This window comes from Salmo trutta, chromosome 25 (genome assembly GCF_901001165.1).
Source record: "Salmo trutta chromosome 25, fSalTru1.1, whole genome shotgun sequence".
Taxonomy (NCBI): Eukaryota; Metazoa; Chordata; class Actinopteri; order Salmoniformes; family Salmonidae; genus Salmo; species Salmo trutta.
Window position 1 is genome coordinate 2949260 of NC_042981.1, and position 16770 is coordinate 2966029.

General features: G+C 43.3%; 1 protein-coding gene across 4 annotated transcripts in view; it reads left to right on the plus strand.

Annotated features, from left to right (window-relative positions):
- LOC115161826 (vam6/Vps39-like protein) overlaps nt 1-16770 on the plus strand; it is a 38537-nt gene that overhangs the window by 7597 nt on the left and 14170 nt on the right. For all 4 annotated transcript variants that reach the window (XM_029712621.1, XM_029712622.1, XM_029712623.1 and 1 more), the window contains 9 exons: nt 3410-3530; nt 6606-6726; nt 7030-7159; nt 8487-8629; nt 9278-9418; nt 10348-10489; nt 13093-13179; nt 13472-13545; nt 14769-14985. In XM_029712621.1, coding sequence (XP_029568481.1) covers nt 3410-3530; nt 6606-6726; nt 7030-7159; nt 8487-8629; nt 9278-9418; nt 10348-10489; nt 13093-13179; nt 13472-13545; nt 14769-14985 — 1176 coding nt within the window. The remainder of the gene's footprint in view (nt 1-3409; nt 3531-6605; nt 6727-7029; nt 7160-8486; nt 8630-9277; nt 9419-10347; nt 10490-13092; nt 13180-13471; nt 13546-14768; nt 14986-16770) is intronic.

The window sequence follows — 16770 nt, forward strand, 5'->3', positions numbered from 1 at the left end:
CACTATGGTGTTGAACGCTGAGCTGTAGTCAACGAATAGCATTTTCACATAGGTAACAGGCTGTCTTCCAGCTGTATCTCACAGTAACAGGCTGTCTTCTAGCTGTACCTCACAGTAACAGGCTGTCTTCTAGCTGTACCTCATAGTAACAGGCTGTCTTCTAGCTGTACCTCATAGTAACAGGCTGTACCTCATAGTAACAGGCTGTACCTCATAGTAACAGGCTGTACCTCATAGTAACAGGCTGTACCTCATAGTAACAGGCTGTACCTCATAGTAACAGGCTGTCTTCTAGCTGTATCCCACAGTAACAGGCTGTCTAGCTGTACCTCATAGTAACAGGCTGTACCTCATAGTAACAGGCTGTACCTCACAGTAACAGGCTGTCTTCTAGCTGTACCTCACAGTAACAGGCTGTCTTCTAGCTGTGTCTCACAGTAACAGGCTGTCTTCTAGCTGTGTCTCACAGTAACAGGCTGCCTTCTAGCTGTACCTCATAGTAACAGGCTGTACCTCACAGTAACAGGCTGTCTTCTAGCTGTACCTGATAGTAACAGGCTGTCTTCTAGCTGTGTCTCACAGTAACAGGCTGTCTTCTAGCTGTGTCTCACAGTAACAGGCTGTCTTCTAGCTGTGTCTCACAGTAACAGGCTGTCTTCTAGCTGTGTCTCACAGTAACAGGCTGTCTTCTAGCTGTGTCTCACAGTAACAGGCTGCCTTGTAGCTGTGTCTCACAGTAACAGGCTGCCTTCTAGCTGTGTCTCACAGTAACAGGCTGTACCTCACAGTAACAGGCTGTCTTCTAGCTGTGTCTCACAGTAACAGGCTGTCTTCTAGCTGTACCTCACAGCAACAGGCTGTCTTCTAGCTGTATCTCACAGTAACAGGCTGTCTTCTAGCTGTATCTCATAGTAACAGGCTGTACCTCACAGTAACAGGCTGTCTTCTAGCTTTACCTCATAGTAACAGGCTGTCTTCTAGCTGTACCTCACAGTAACAGGCTGTCTTCTAGCTGTACCTCATAGTAACAGGCTGTACCTCACAGCAACAGGCTGTCTTCTAGCTGTACCTCACAGTAACAGGCTGTCTTCTAGCTGTACCTCACAGTAACAGGCTGTCTTCTAGCTGTACCTCACAGTAACAGGCTGTCTTCTAGCTGTGTCTCACGGTAACAGGCTGTCTTCTAGCTGTGTCTCACGGTAACAGGCTGTCTTCTAGCTGTATCTCACGGTAACAGGCTGTCTTCTAGCTGTACCTCACGGTAACAGGCTGTCTTCTAGCTGTACCTCACGGTAACAGGCTGTCTTCTAGCTGTACCTCACATTAACAGGCTGTCTTCTAGCTGTACCTCACAGTAACAGGCTGTCTTCTAGCTGTACCTCACAGTAACAGGCTGTCTTCTAGCTGTACCTCACAGTAACAGGCTGTCTTCTAGCTGTACCTCACAGTAACAGGCTGTCTTCTAGCTGTACCTCACAGTAACAGGCTGTCTTCTAGCTGTGTCTCACAGTAACAGGCTGTCTTCTAGCTGTGTCTCACAGTAACAGGCTGTACCTCACGGTAACAGGCTGTCTTCTAGCTGTGTCTTACAGTAACAGTCTGAAAGTGGAACTTAAGTTTGAAGCTACTGAGGTTTCAATTCAAACAGCAATTTCCTTATTTAGATTGATTTGATGTTGTGGTTTTGGCAGGAAGAGGATGTCCAGCTTCGGGCCCTAAAACCCTCTCACTATATCTCTCCACACACTTCCTACTCATCTCTGTGTTTACTAAGACATTGGACGATATGGAATTTCTCCCCGGGATCTGTCCATCTGTCCCCCATCCCCAGGCCAGTCTAAGGAGCTGTAGAAGAAGTTGTATCATGTCATTCTATAGCTGGCTACGGTAGGATGTCCTGCATGCCCCGCTGCTCTCTACACAGCTGTGTTGTCCGGACTCTCGGATAGAGCCTGTCGTATGGGCTTTGGACAACTCATGACTTGAGGATATTTGACATTGCCGTTTTTCTTGTGGCAACAGGTCACACATCTTACTGCTGTGATGGCACACTGTGGTATTTCACCCAGTAGATATGGTAGTTTATCAAAATCAGGTTTGTTTTCTAATTCTTTGTGGATCTGTGTAATCTGAAGGAAATATGTGTCTCTAATATGGTCATACATTTGGCAGGAGGTTACGAAGTGCTGCTCAGTTTCCATCTCATTTTGTGGGCAGTGTGCACATAGCCTGTCTTCTCTTGAGAGCCAGGTCTGCCTACGGCGGCCTTTCTCAATAGCAAGGCTATGCTCACTGACTCTGTACGTAGTCAAAGCTTTCCTTAAGTTTGTGCCAGTCAAAGTGGTCAGGTGTTCTGCCACTACTCTCTGTTTAGAGCCAAATAGCGTTCTAGTTTGCTCTGCTTTTGGTTAATTCTTTCCAATGTGTCAAGTAATTATCTTTTTGTTTTCTGATGATTTGGTTCGGTCTAATTGTGTTGCTGTCCTGGGGCTCTGTGGGGTCTGTTTGTGTTTGTGAGCAGAGCCCCAGGACCAGCTTGCTTAGGGGACTCTTCTGTAGGTGATGGCTTTGTTATGGACGGTTTGGGAATTACTTCCTTTTCGGTGAATGTAGAATTTAACAGCTCTTTTCTGGATTTTGATAATTAGCGGGTATCGGCCTAATTTTGCTGTGCATGCATTATTTGGTGTTTTACGTTGTACACAAAGGATATTTTTACAGAATTCTGCATGCAGTGTCTCAATTTGGTGTTTGTCCCATTTGTGAATTGTTGGTTGGGGACAGAAGCACCAGATCATCAGCAAACAGTAGACATTTGACTTCAGATTCTAGTAGGGTGAGGCAGGGTGCTGCAGACTGTTCAAGTGCCATCGCCAATTAGTTGATATGTATGTTGAAGAGGGTGGGGCTTAAGCTGCATCCCTGTCTCACCCCACAGCCCTGTGGAAAGAAATGTGGGGTTTTTTGCCAATTTTAACCGAACACTTGTTGTTTGAGTACATGCATTTTATAATGTCATATGTTTTTCCCCCAACACCATTTTCCATCAATTTGTATAGCAGACCTTCATGCCAAATTGAGTCAAAAGCTTTTTTGAAATCAACAAAGCATGAGACGACTTTGCCTTTGTTTTGGTTTGTTTGTCATTAAGGGTGTGTAGGGTGAATATTTGGTCTGTCGTACAGAAATTAGTTAAAAAGCCAATTTGACATTTGCGCAGTACATTTTCACTGAGAATGTATGAGTCTCTCAACAGTCCCTCTACATCATAGCTCTCTGTCTGTCTCTCTCTGTCTCTGTCTCTCTCTCTGTCTCCCTCTCTCTCTCTCTTTCTGTCTCTCTGTCTCTCTCTCTGTCTCTCTCTCTGTCTCTCTCTCTGTCTCTCTCTCTCTCTCTGTCTCTCTCTCAGAACATCAGTCCCCCTACATCATAGCTGTCCTGCCCCGCTATGTGGAGATCAGGACCTTTGAACCCAGACTGCTGGTCCAGAGTGTGGAGCTGCAGAGACCACGATTCATCACATCAGCTGGGTGATTATGCGATCACACTATACAGATCAGAGTGTCTCAGAGTAGGAGAGATCATCTGGGATCTATACGTATAGTCTTATTCACTATGATCTGGGATCTGTACATATAGTCTGATTTCACTATGATCTGGGATCTATACATATAGTCTGACTCACTATGATCTGGGATCTATACTTATAGTCTGACTCACTATGATCTGGGATCTATACTTATAGTCTGACTCACTATGATCTGGGATCTGTACATATAGTCTGACTCACTATGATCTGGGATCTATACTTATAGTCTGATTCACTATGATCTGGGATCTATACATATAGTCTGATTCACTATGATCTGGGATCTGTACATATAGTCTGACTCACTATGATCTGGGATCTGTACATATAGTCTGATTTCAATATGATCTGGGATCTATACATGTAGTCTGACTCTATGATCTCTAAAGGGAAAAACTGATCCTAGATCAGCACTCTGAGACTCTTTGTGGATCTCAGCCCAGATATTGTCCTCTAATACTGCCAGCCTGATTACCCTGCCAGCCTGATTACCCTTCCCTGCTTGAGTACCCTTCCCTGCTTGATTACCCTTCCCTGCTTGATTACCCTTCCCTGCTTGATTACCCTTCCCAGCTTGATTACCCTTCCCAGCATGATTACCCTTCCCAGCATGATTACCCTTCCCAGCAAGATTACCCTTCCCAGCAAGATTACCCTTCCCTGCTTGATTACCCTTCCCTGCTTGATTACCCTTCCCTGCTTGATTACCCTTCCCAGCATGATTACCCTTCCCTGCATGATTACCCTTCCCTGCATGATTACCCTTCCCTGCTTGATTACCCTTCCCTGCTTGATTACCCTTCCCAGCATGATTACCCTTCCCAGCATGATTACCCTTCCCAGCTTGATTACCCTTCCCAGCTTGATTACCATGCCAGGTCAGCAGAATCCTCTCTGGTGATGTTTTGAAACTATGATGTATTCCATAATTGTTTCCATAACTATAATGTATTCCATAACTATAATGTATTCCATAACTATGATGTATTCCATAACTATGATGTATTCCATGATGTATTCCATGATGTATTCCATAACTATGATGTATTCCATGATGTATTCCATAACTATAATGTATTCCATAACTATAATGTATTCCATAACTATAATGTATTCCATAACTATGATGTATTCCATAACTATGATGTATTCCATGATGTATTCCATGATGTATTCCATAACTATGATGTATTCCATGATGTATTCCATAACTTTGATGTATTCCATGATGTATTCCATAACTTTGATGTATTCCATAATGTATTCCATAATGTATTCCATAATGTATTCCATAATGTATTCCATAACTATGATGTATTCCATAATGTATTCCATAACTATGATGTATACCATAATGTATTCCATAACTATGATGTATACCATAATGTATTCCATAACTATGATGTATACCATAATGTATTCCATAACTATGATGTATACCATAATGTATTCCATAACTATGATGTATACCATAATGTATTCCATAATGTATTCCATAACTATGATGTATTCCATAATGTATTCCATAACTATGATGTATTCCATAACTATGATGTATTCCATAATGTATTCCATAACTATGATGTATTCCATAATGTATTCCATAATGTATTCCATAACTATGATGTATTCCATAATTTATTCCATAACTATGATGTATTCCATAATGTATTCCATAATGTATTCCATAACTATGATGTATTCCATAATGTATTCCATAACTATGATGTATACCATAATGTATTCCATAACTATGATGTATACCATAATGTATTCCATAACTATGATGTATTCCATAATGTATTCCATAACTATGATGTATTCCATAACTATGATGTATTCTTTGATGTATTCCATTATGTATTCCATAACTATGATGTATTCTATGATGTATTCCATTATGTATTCCATAACTATGATGTATGCCATAATGTATTCCATAACTATGATGTATTCCATAACTATGATGTATACCATAATGTATTCCATAACTATGATGTATACCATAATGTATTCCATAACTATGATGTATTCCATAATGTATTCCATAACTATGATGTATTCCATAATGTATTCCATAACTATGATGTATTCCATAATGTATTCCATAACTATGATGTATTCCATAATGTATTCCATAACTATGATGTATTCCATAATGTATTCCATAATGTATTCCATAATGTATTCCCATAATGTATTCCATAATGTATTCCATAATGTATTCCATAACTATGATGTATTCCATAATGTATTCCATAACTATGATGTATTCCATAATGTATTCCATAACTATGATGTATTCCATAATGTATTCCATAACTATGATGTATTCCATAATGTATTCCATAATGTATTCCATAACTATGATGTATTCCGTAATGTATTCCATAATATATTCCATAATGTATTCCATAATGTATTCCATAACTATGATGTATTCCATAACTATGATGTATTCCATAATGTATTCCATAACTATGATGTATTCCATAATGTATTCCATAACTATGATGTATTCCATAATGTATTCCATAACTATGATGTATTCCATAATGTATTCCATAACTATGATGTATTCCATAATGTATTCCATAACTATGTTGTATTCCATAATGTATTCCATAACTATGATGTATTCCATAACTATGATGTATTCTGTGATGTATTCCATAACTGTGATGTATTCCATAATGTATTCCATAACTATGATTTATTCCATAATGTATTCCATAACTATGATGTATTCCATAACTATGATGTATTCTATGATGTATTCCATAATGTATTCCATAACTGTGATGTATTCCATAATGTATTCCATAACTGTGATGTATTCCATAATGTATTCCATAACTATTATGTATTCCATAATGTATTCCATAACTATGGTGTATTCCATAACTATGATGTATTCCATAACTATAATGTATTCCTTAGAGAACATTTCTCTGTCAACCATCACACAGTATTGTAATGAATAACTCTCTCTCTCCCTTGTTGTTCTCTGTCTCAGGCCCAATATAGTGTACGTTGCCAGCAACCATTTTGTGTGGCGCCTGGTACCTGTGTCCATCGCCAGTCAGATCAGACAGTTACTACAGGACAAGCAGTTTGAACTGGCCCTGCAACTGGCTGTGAGTAGGCTGAACTACCGCTGACAAAAAAAATATACAATTCTAGCCACACACACACGGATACATCTAGGATAACACAATGTTTTGTAACTGATGCAGCCGTTCTCCTCCTGTCACATTCTGTTAAAGGTCCCCAAAGCCACACACATCCCTGGGTCGCTCGTCTTTTCAGTTTCGCTGCAGCTAGCGACTGGAACGAGCTGCGACAAAACACTCAAACTGGACAGTTTTTTTTTTGTCTCTTCATTCAAAGACTCAATCATGGACACTCTTACTGACAGTTTTGTCTGCTTTGCTTTGCAGAATATGAAGGATGATGTGGAAGGAGATAAGAGACAGCAGATTCACCACATTCAGAATCTCTATGCCTTCAATCTGTTCTGTCAGAAGAGGTTCGATGACTCCATGCAGGTGTTCGCTAAGCTCGGCACAGGTGAGGTTTTTAACCGCCGTCGCCTGAGACGGGAGGGGGGTTTTAACCGCCGTCGTCTGAGAGGGGTTTTAACCGCCGTCGTCTGAGAGGGGGTTTTAACCGCCGTCGTCTGAGAGGGGGTTTAACCGCCGTCGTCTGAGAGGGGGTTTAACCGCCGTCGTCTGAGAGGGGGTTTAACCGCCGTCGTCTGAGAGGGGGTTTAACCGCCGTCGTCTGAGAGGGGGTTTAACCGCCGTCGTCTGAGAGGGGGTTAACCGCCGTCGTCTGAGAGGGGGTTTAACCGCCGTCGTCTGAGAGGGGGTTTAACCGCCGTCGTCTGAGAGGGGGTTTAACCGCCGTCGTCTGAGAGGGGGTTTAACCGCCGTCGTCTGAGAGGGGGTTTAACCGCCGTCGTCTGAGAGGGGGTTTAACCGCCGTCGTCTGAGGGGGGGTTTTAACCGCCGTCGTCTGAGGGGGGCTTTTAACCGCCGTCGTCTGAGGGGGGCTTTTAACCGCCGTCGTCTGAGAGAGAGAGAGGGGGTTTAACCGCCGTCGCCTGAGACGGGAGGGGGGTTTAACCGCCGTCGCCTGAGAGAGGGGGTTTAACCGCCGTCGCCTGAGAGGGGGTTTAACCTCCGTCGTCAGAGAGAGGGAGGGGGTTTTAACCTCCGTCGTCAGAGAGAGGGAGGGGGTTTTAACCTCCGTCGTCAGAGAGAGGGAGGGGGTTTTAACCTCCGTCGTCAGAGAGAGGGAGGGGGTTTTAACCTCCGTCGTCAGAGAGAGGGAGGGGGGTTTAACCTCCGTCGTCTGAGAGAGAGGGAGGGGGGTTTAACCTCCGTCGTCTGAGGAGAGAGAGGGGTTTTAACCGCCGTCGTCTGAGAGGGGGGGGTTTTAACCTCCGTCGTCAGAGAGAGAGGGAGGGGGGTTTAACCTCCGTCGTCAGAGAGAGAGGGAGGGGGGTTTAACCTCCGTCGTCAGAGAGAGGGGGGTTTTACCTCCGTCGTCAGAGAGAGGGGGGTTTTAACCGCCGTCGTCAGAGAGAGGGGGGTTTTAACCGCCGTCGTCTGAGAGTGAGGGGGTTTGAGTTACTATGAAAAAGTGACAAAGCAGCTGTGATGTTCTTCTTGATTTAGCCTTTCGGCCAATCAGAACCTTTAGGGCCCTGGTCAACAGTAGTGCACTATATAGGGAATAGGGCCCTGGTCAACAGTAGTGCACTATATAGGGAATAGGGCCCTGGTCAACAGTAGTGCACTATATAGGGAATAGGGCCCTGGTCAACAGTAGTGCACTACATAGGGAATAGGGCCCTGTAACCATAGTAACACTGCTTCCTATTCTCCAACAGATCCGACCCATGTGATTGGTCTGTATCCGGACCTGCTTCCCACTGACTACCGTAAACAGCTGCACTACCCCAACCCTTTACCCAGTCTGTCTGGAGCAGAGCTGGAGAAGGCTCACCTCGCACTCATCGACTACCTGACGCAGGTGAGTGGTGTTGTTGTGTACCAGCAGCATACCACCCTGCAGCCCACTGCTGGCTTGATTCATATCCAGATGATATTGTAGTTAATTAGGCTGCAGGGTGTTGTGCTGCAGGGTGTTGTACTGGGATTTGTCTGCCATTTGTAATCCTTGGGTGGGCCGCCTAAGCACTTTTTTGGGGGGGGGTCGTCGAAGTCCAAACTGTAAAAAGAATTATCAGAATTTGTGTAAACTTAGATGACTAAAACCAGATAAAGTATGTAGAAAAGATAATGGACCTAATATTTATTTTTAAATCATCTTTGTTGGTTCTTAATCACCAAAATAAAAAACTATATGGTCAGGGAGAATTGAAAAATTCCCAAAATAATGAATTTAACAGTGTTGATTTTAGTTATGAATTTAACAGTGTTGATGTTATGTTTGAGCAAGATAACACAGAATTATCCATGGCAAAATGCATAGAATTTCAGGAAATTAGCTTAAAAAAAAAGCTCAAATTTATCTTCACCGCCAAGATTAGGGACCTCTAAAATCCTCTCTTAAATATTCCTGTGCCAATTGCCACGCCCCCCCCCCCCCCCACCTCAGCCCCTTTTACGGTCCAGAGGAAACCCCTGGTGACAGTGGTGTTGATGTCATGTATTCCAGAAACGCAGTCACCTGGTGAAGCAGCTGAACGACTCGAACCCGTCCACGCCGTCTCCCCTCATGGAAGGAATTCCCACCATCAAGAGCAGGAAGAAGCTTCTGCAGATCATCGACACCACGCTGCTCAAATGCTACCTGCATGTAAGTAGGGATACCTCGGACGTACTCCCCATTCCATTGTAATGCTACCTTAATGTAAGTATGGATACCTCAGCTGTACTCCCCATTCCGTTGTAATGCTACCTTAATGTACGCATGGATACCTCAGCTGTACTCCCCATTCCATTGTAATGATACCTTAATGTAAGTATGGATACCTCAGACGTACTCCCCATTCCGTTGTAATGATACCTTAATGTACGTATGGATACCTCAGACGTACTCCCCCATTCCATTGTAATGATACCTTAATGTACGTATGGATACCTCAGACGTACTCCCCATTCCCTTGTAATGCTACCTGCATGTACAACCTCTGTGTCCCTTTACCCTGTTTATGCGTATATCCTAAAAAGGGTCAGTTTCCTGGACACTGATTGAAGACTAGTCCTGGACTGAGAAGCTCTCTAGATAAAAGGTTGTCCATTGAGTCTGTTTTTTTTTAGTCCAGGACTAGTCTTCATCTGTGTCCCTAAAACCAGCTCATAGTATTATGGAATACAAAACTCATTCCTCTTCAGAAATAAGAGGAGTTTTATATTGCTTTATGTTTAATCTAGTGTCTCTCTCCATACCAACGTGGCCCCTGTGTTAATCTAGTATCTCTCCTCTCTCCATACCAACGTGGCCCTGATGTCTCCTGTGTTAATCTAGTGTCTCTCTCCTCTCTCCATACCAACATGGCCCTGTGTTAATCTAGTGTCTCTCCTCTCTCCAGACCAACGTGGCCCTGATGTCCCCTGTGTTAATCTAGTGTCTCTCTCCTCTCTCCAGACCAACGTGTCCCCTGTGTTAATCTAGTGTCTCTCTCCTCTCTCCAGACCAACGTGGCCCCTGTGTTAATCTAGTGTCTCCTCTCTCCAGACCAACGTGGCCCCTGTGTTAATCTAGTGTCTCTCTCCTCTCTCCAGACCAACGTGGCCCTGGTGTCCCCTCTGTTGCGTCTGGATAATAACCACTGTCACATTGAGGAGAGTGAGTACATCCTGAAGAAGGCCCACAAGTACAGCGAGCTCATCATCCTCTATGAGAAGAAGGGCCTGCATCAGAAAGGTAATGAGCACCATCACACCTCCTCCTCCATGCTTCACGGTCTCATTGTGGGTGTGTCTGAAGAATACTAACACTACAACTACACTACCAGTCAAAAGTTTGGACACACCTACTCATTCAAGGGTTTTTATTGTATTTTTTTACTGTTTTCTACATTGTATAATAATAATGAAGACATCAAAACTATGATATAACACGTATAGAATCATGTAGTAACCAAAAAAGCGTTAAACAAATCAAAGTATATTTGAGATTCTTCAAAGTAGCCACCCTTTGCCTTGATGGCAGCTTTGCACAATCTTGGCATTCTCTCAACCAGCTTCACCTGGAATGCTTTTCCAACAGTCTTGAATGAGTTCCCACATATGTTGAGCACTTGTTGGCTGCTTTTCCTTCACTCTGCGGTCCAACTCAAACCCAAAACATCTCAATTGGGTTGAAGTCGGGGGATTGTGGAGGCCAGGTCATCTGATGCAGCACTCCATCACTCTCCTTCTTGGTCAATTAGCCCTTACACAGCCTGGAGGTGTGTTGGGTCATTGTCCTGTTGAAAAACAAATGATAGTGGGACTAAGCCCAAACCAGATGGGATGGCGTATCGCTGCAGAATGCTGTGGTAGCCATACTGGTTAAGTGTGCCTTGAATTCTAAATAAATCACTGATAGTCACCAGCAAAGCATCCCCACACCATCACACCACCTCCTCCATGCTTCACGGTGGGAACCACACATGCGGAGATCATCCATTCACCTACTCTGCGTTTCACAAAGACACGGCGGTTGGAACCAAAAATCTCAAATTTGGACTCATCAGACCAAAGGACAGATTTCCACCAGTCTAATGTCCATTGCTCGTGTTTCTTAGCCATAGCAAAGTCTCTTCTTCTTATTGGTGTCCTTTTAGTAGTGGTTTCTTTGCAGCATGCTGCAGCAACAGACACTTCTATACAGGCTATTGTTAAAGAGGGTGAAAGTAAAAAATGTAGCGCAACATAACCAGTTACTGAAGTATCTGATCATCAATGAATTGGAGAAAAAAACATTCGTCTTTTAACACAGCGGCCGTATATCATCAGGTCGATCTATATGCACTTGTAAAAAATAATAATAATAATAATTTAAAAAATGATGGGGTGAAACTGTCATTTTCTATTTTATTCCATGATATTGTTGTTACAAAATATATTTGTGTTGACTGCGATTAAGGTATGGGACTATAACAGTATCTGCTAGTCTAAATTAACGAACTAGGCATGCATAGCTCACCTCATGATCCTCAAAACAAAGACTGGCCAAGCTCGTGTTTCTAAAAGTGAATTCAAAAAGGCACCGTGAAGGCATTTTTCGTTTCATTTATTATTTAATTCTAAGTCGTTATTTTTTTATTTAATGTACATTTTATACAGCCTAAATGTATAGGTTTGCTGTTGTTGAAATGATGAGCTCTCCTGCCATGCTGAGCTTTCCTGCCACAAATGCGTCACAATTTACTTCACAATTTATTTTCTTACATGGCCTTCAAATAATTATAATTATAATCTGGCCTAAATAATACATTTTTGTTCCTTCTGAGGCTACCTGGCTTGTTCCAGACTGATTTACAGTTGGTATGCTGTTTAACGGCCTGTCGTTCCAGACTGATTTACAGTTGGTATGCTGTTTAACGGCCTGTCGTTCCAGACTGATTTACAGTTGGTATGCTGTTTAATTGGCCTGTCGTTCCAGACTGATTTACAGTTGGTATGCTGTTTAATTGGCCTGTCGTTCCAGACTGATTTACAGTTGGTATGCTGTAGCAGTCTATAGGTAGGTAACCTAAATCAGCATGTAGCCTGTAGCAGTCTATAGGTAGGTAACCTAAATCAACATGTAGTAGTCTATAGGTAGGTAACCTAAATCAACATGTAGCAGTCTATAGGTAGGTAACCTAAATCAGCATGTAGGCTGTAGTGAAGTCTTGGACCCTTGTTCCGCAGAGAAGTCGTTAACCAAAGAAGTTGTGCGATCCGCTCGATGAGCGAATGTCGTCCCCGCAAAACTTTACATTTGGGGATTTTTATTTTTGATATATATATATTTTTTTTTTCTTGTCCATTCAGACGAACTAAATCTATTATTCTTGTCTGAATTGTATTTTGTACTCGCGGACAAGCGACACATGCCCTTTTGTTCTGCATTCTCTCCCTCCCTTGTTTGTCTTCCTCCACACCTCTCCTTCACCTCTTCCTGACCCTGTGTGCGTTCCTCTCTTCCTCCCCTGAAGGTTTTCTAGGATCAGTCCACCAAGGCTAACGTTCCCCTCTTCCTCCCCCAGCCCTGCAGGTGTTGTTGGACCAGTCCACCAAGGCTAACTCTCCTCTCTTCCTCCCCCAGCCCTGCAGGTGTTGTTGGACCAGTCCACCAAGGCTAACGTTCCTCTCTTCCTCCCCCAGCCCTGCAGGTGTTGTTGGACCAGTCCACCAAGGCTAACGTTCCCCTCTTCCTCCCCCAGCCCTGCAGGTGTTGTTGGACCAGTCCACCAAGGCTAACGTTCCCCTCTTCCTCCCCCAGCCCTGCAGGTGTTGTTGGACCAGTCCACCAAGGCTAATGTTCCCCTCTCTTAGCCCTGCAGGTGTTGTTGGATCAGTCCACCAAGGCTAACTCTCCTCTAAAGGGACATGAGAGGACGGTGCAGTACCTCCAGAGACTGGGTGAGTTAACCTCCCAACATCAACTTAACACAGATTTTTGTTGTTGTTGTTGTTTTGTTTTATGAACAATATTTTGTTAAACATCCAAGTAAATGAACACTGGGATTGAGACATACAATAAGCTTTCCACACAGCAGAGTTGACGTGTGTATGATGACACTAACGAAGAGAAACACCACCAGTTGATATAGAACCACATGAGTATCCTGTAACCTTTTCTACCATTCTCACACACCCAACCCCCTGTCCTCTCTGAGCGTAACATTAATCATCTCTGTTTTCGTCTCGTCAGGGATGGAGAATCTGGTCATTATCTTTGAGTTCTCTCCCTGGGTTCTGAAGATCTGTCCTGAGGACGGACTCAAGGTGAGGACATGATTGTCAGGAGTTGGAACGGTCTTTGTCCCTTACCTTAGTTGACTTGCACTGTTTGTTGGAATGTTTGCTGCGGGGAATTGCTTCCGTTCAGCCACGGGCATTAATGAGGTCGGGCAGTGATGTTGGGCGATTAGGCTTGGATCACAGTCGGCGTTCCAATTCATCCCAAAGGTGTTCGATGGGGTTGAGGTCAGGGCTCTTTGCATTCCAGTCAAGTTCTTCCACACCAATATTGACAAACCATTTCTGTATAGACCTCGCTTTGTGTACTGGGGCATTGTCATACTGAAACAGGAAAGGGCCTTCCCCAAACTGTTGCCACAAAGTTGGAAGCACAGAATCGTCTAGAATGTCATTGTATGCTGTAGCGTTAAGATTTCCCTTCACTGGAACTAAGGGGCCCGAAACCATGAAAAACAGCCCCAGACCATTATTCCTCTTCCACCAAACTTTACAGTTGGCACTATATATTCGGTCAGGTAGTGTTCACCTGGCCTCCGTCAAACCCAGATTCATCTGTCGGACTGTCAGATGGTGAAGCTCGGCACCCCAGAGAACGTGTTTCCACTGCTCCAGAGTCCTATGTCGGCGAGCTTTACACCACTCCAGCCAACGCTTGGCATTGCGCATGGTGATTTTAGGCTTGTGTGCGGCTGCTGAACCATGGAAACCCATTTCATGAAGCTCCCGACAAACAGTTATTGTGCTGATGTTGCTTCCAGAGGCAGTTTGGAACTCGGTATGAGTGTTGCAATTGAGGACAGATGGTTTTTACGTGCTTCAGCACTCGGCGGTCCCGTTCTGTGAGCTTGTGTGGCCTACCACTTCGCAGCTGAGCCGTTGTTGCTCCTAGACGTTTCCACTTCACAATAACAGCACTTACAGTTGACCGGGGCATCTCTAGCAAGGCAGAAATTTTACGAACTGACTTGTTGGGAAGGTGGCATCCTATGACAGTACCACGTTGAAAGTCACTGAGATCTTCAGTAAGGGCCATTCTACTGCCAATGTTTGTCTATGGAGATTGCATGGATGTGTGTTAGATTTTCATACACCTGTCAGCAACGGGTGTGGCTGAAATACCCGAATTCACTAATTTGAAGGCGTGTCCAAATACTTTCGGACATGTAGTGTACATACTAAAATACATTGGTTCTCCACGATTTGGGAACATTTTAATTCAGAATCAACATTGTTTGTGTCTGTCCCAGATCTTTACTGAAGACCTGACGGAAGTAGAGACCCTTCCCAGAGACAAGGTCCTGAACTTCCTGAAGGAGGGTTTTAAGGAGCTGGCTGTCCCCTACCTGGAACACATCATACATGTCTGGGAGGAGACCGAGCCAGAGTTCCATAACGTCCTCATTCAGATGTACCTGGAGAGGGTCCAGGGGCTCATGAAGCAGTACCTCAACTCCCTGCCAGAGGGTAAGACCTGTGGCTACTACTACCACTACTACTATCACTAGTGCTACTGCTACTACTACTACTACTACTACTACTACCACTACTACTATCACTGCTACTACTACTACTACTACTACTACTATCACTGCTGCTACTGCTACTACTACTACTACTACTACCACTACTACTATCACTGCTGCTACTGCTACTACTACTACTATCACTACTACTACTGCTGCTACTATCACTACTACTGCTGCTACTATCACTGCTGCTGCTACTATCACTGCTACTACTACTACTATCACTACTACTGCTGCTACTATCACTACTACTGCTGCTACTGCTACTATCACTACTACTACTACTACTACTACTACTACTACTACTACTATCACTACTACTACTATCACTACTACTACTACTACTACCACTACCGCCACCACTACTACCACCACCACTACTACTACTACTACCACTAGCACAACTACTACCACTACTACTACTATCACTACTACTACCACCACTACTACTACTACTACTACTACTATCACTACTATCACTACTACTACCACTACTACTACTATCACTACTACTGCTGCTACTATCACTACTACTGCTGCTACTGCTACTATCACTACTACTACTATCACTACTATCACTACTACTACCACTATTACTACTATCACTACTACTACTACCACCACTACTACTACTACTACTACTACTACTACTACCACTACTACTACCACTACTACCACTACTACTACTACTACTACTACTATTACCACTACTACCACTACTACTACTACTACTACTACTACTACTACTACTACTACCACTACCGCCACCACTACTTCTACTACTACTACTACCACTATTACTACTACTACCACCACTACTACTACTACTACTACTACTACTACTACTACTACTACCACTACTACTACTACCACTACTACCACTACTACTACTACTACTACTACTACCACTATTACTACTACTACCACCACCACTACTACTACTACTACTACTACTACTACTACTACTACTACTACTACTACCACTACTATTACCACTACTACTACCACTAGCACAACTACTATCACTACTACTACCACCACTACTACTACTACTACCACTACTACTACTACTACTACTACTACCACTACTACCACTACTACCAGTACTACCACTACCGCCACCACTACTACTACTACTACTACTACTACTACTACTACTACTACTACTACTACTACTACCACCACCACTACTACTACTACTACTACTACCACTATTACTACTACTACCACCACTACTACTACGATCACTACTATCACTATTACTATTACTACTACTACTACTACTACCACTACCACCACTACTTCTACCACTACTACTACTACTAGCATTAGCACTACTACTACTACTACTACTACTACTACTACTACTACTACTACTATTACCACTACCAGTATTACTACTACTACTACCACTACCGCCACCACTACCTCTACCACTACTACTACTACTACTACCACTAGCACAACTACTACCACCACTACTACTATCACTACTACTACTACTACTACTACTACTACTATCACTACTACTACTACTACTACTACTACTACTACTACTACTACTACCACTACCACTACCGCCACCACTACTACCACCACCACTACTTCTACCACTACTACTACTACTACCACTACTACTACTACTACTACTACCACTACTACTACCACTACCACTACTACTACTATCACTACTACTACTACTACTACTACTACTACCAGTACT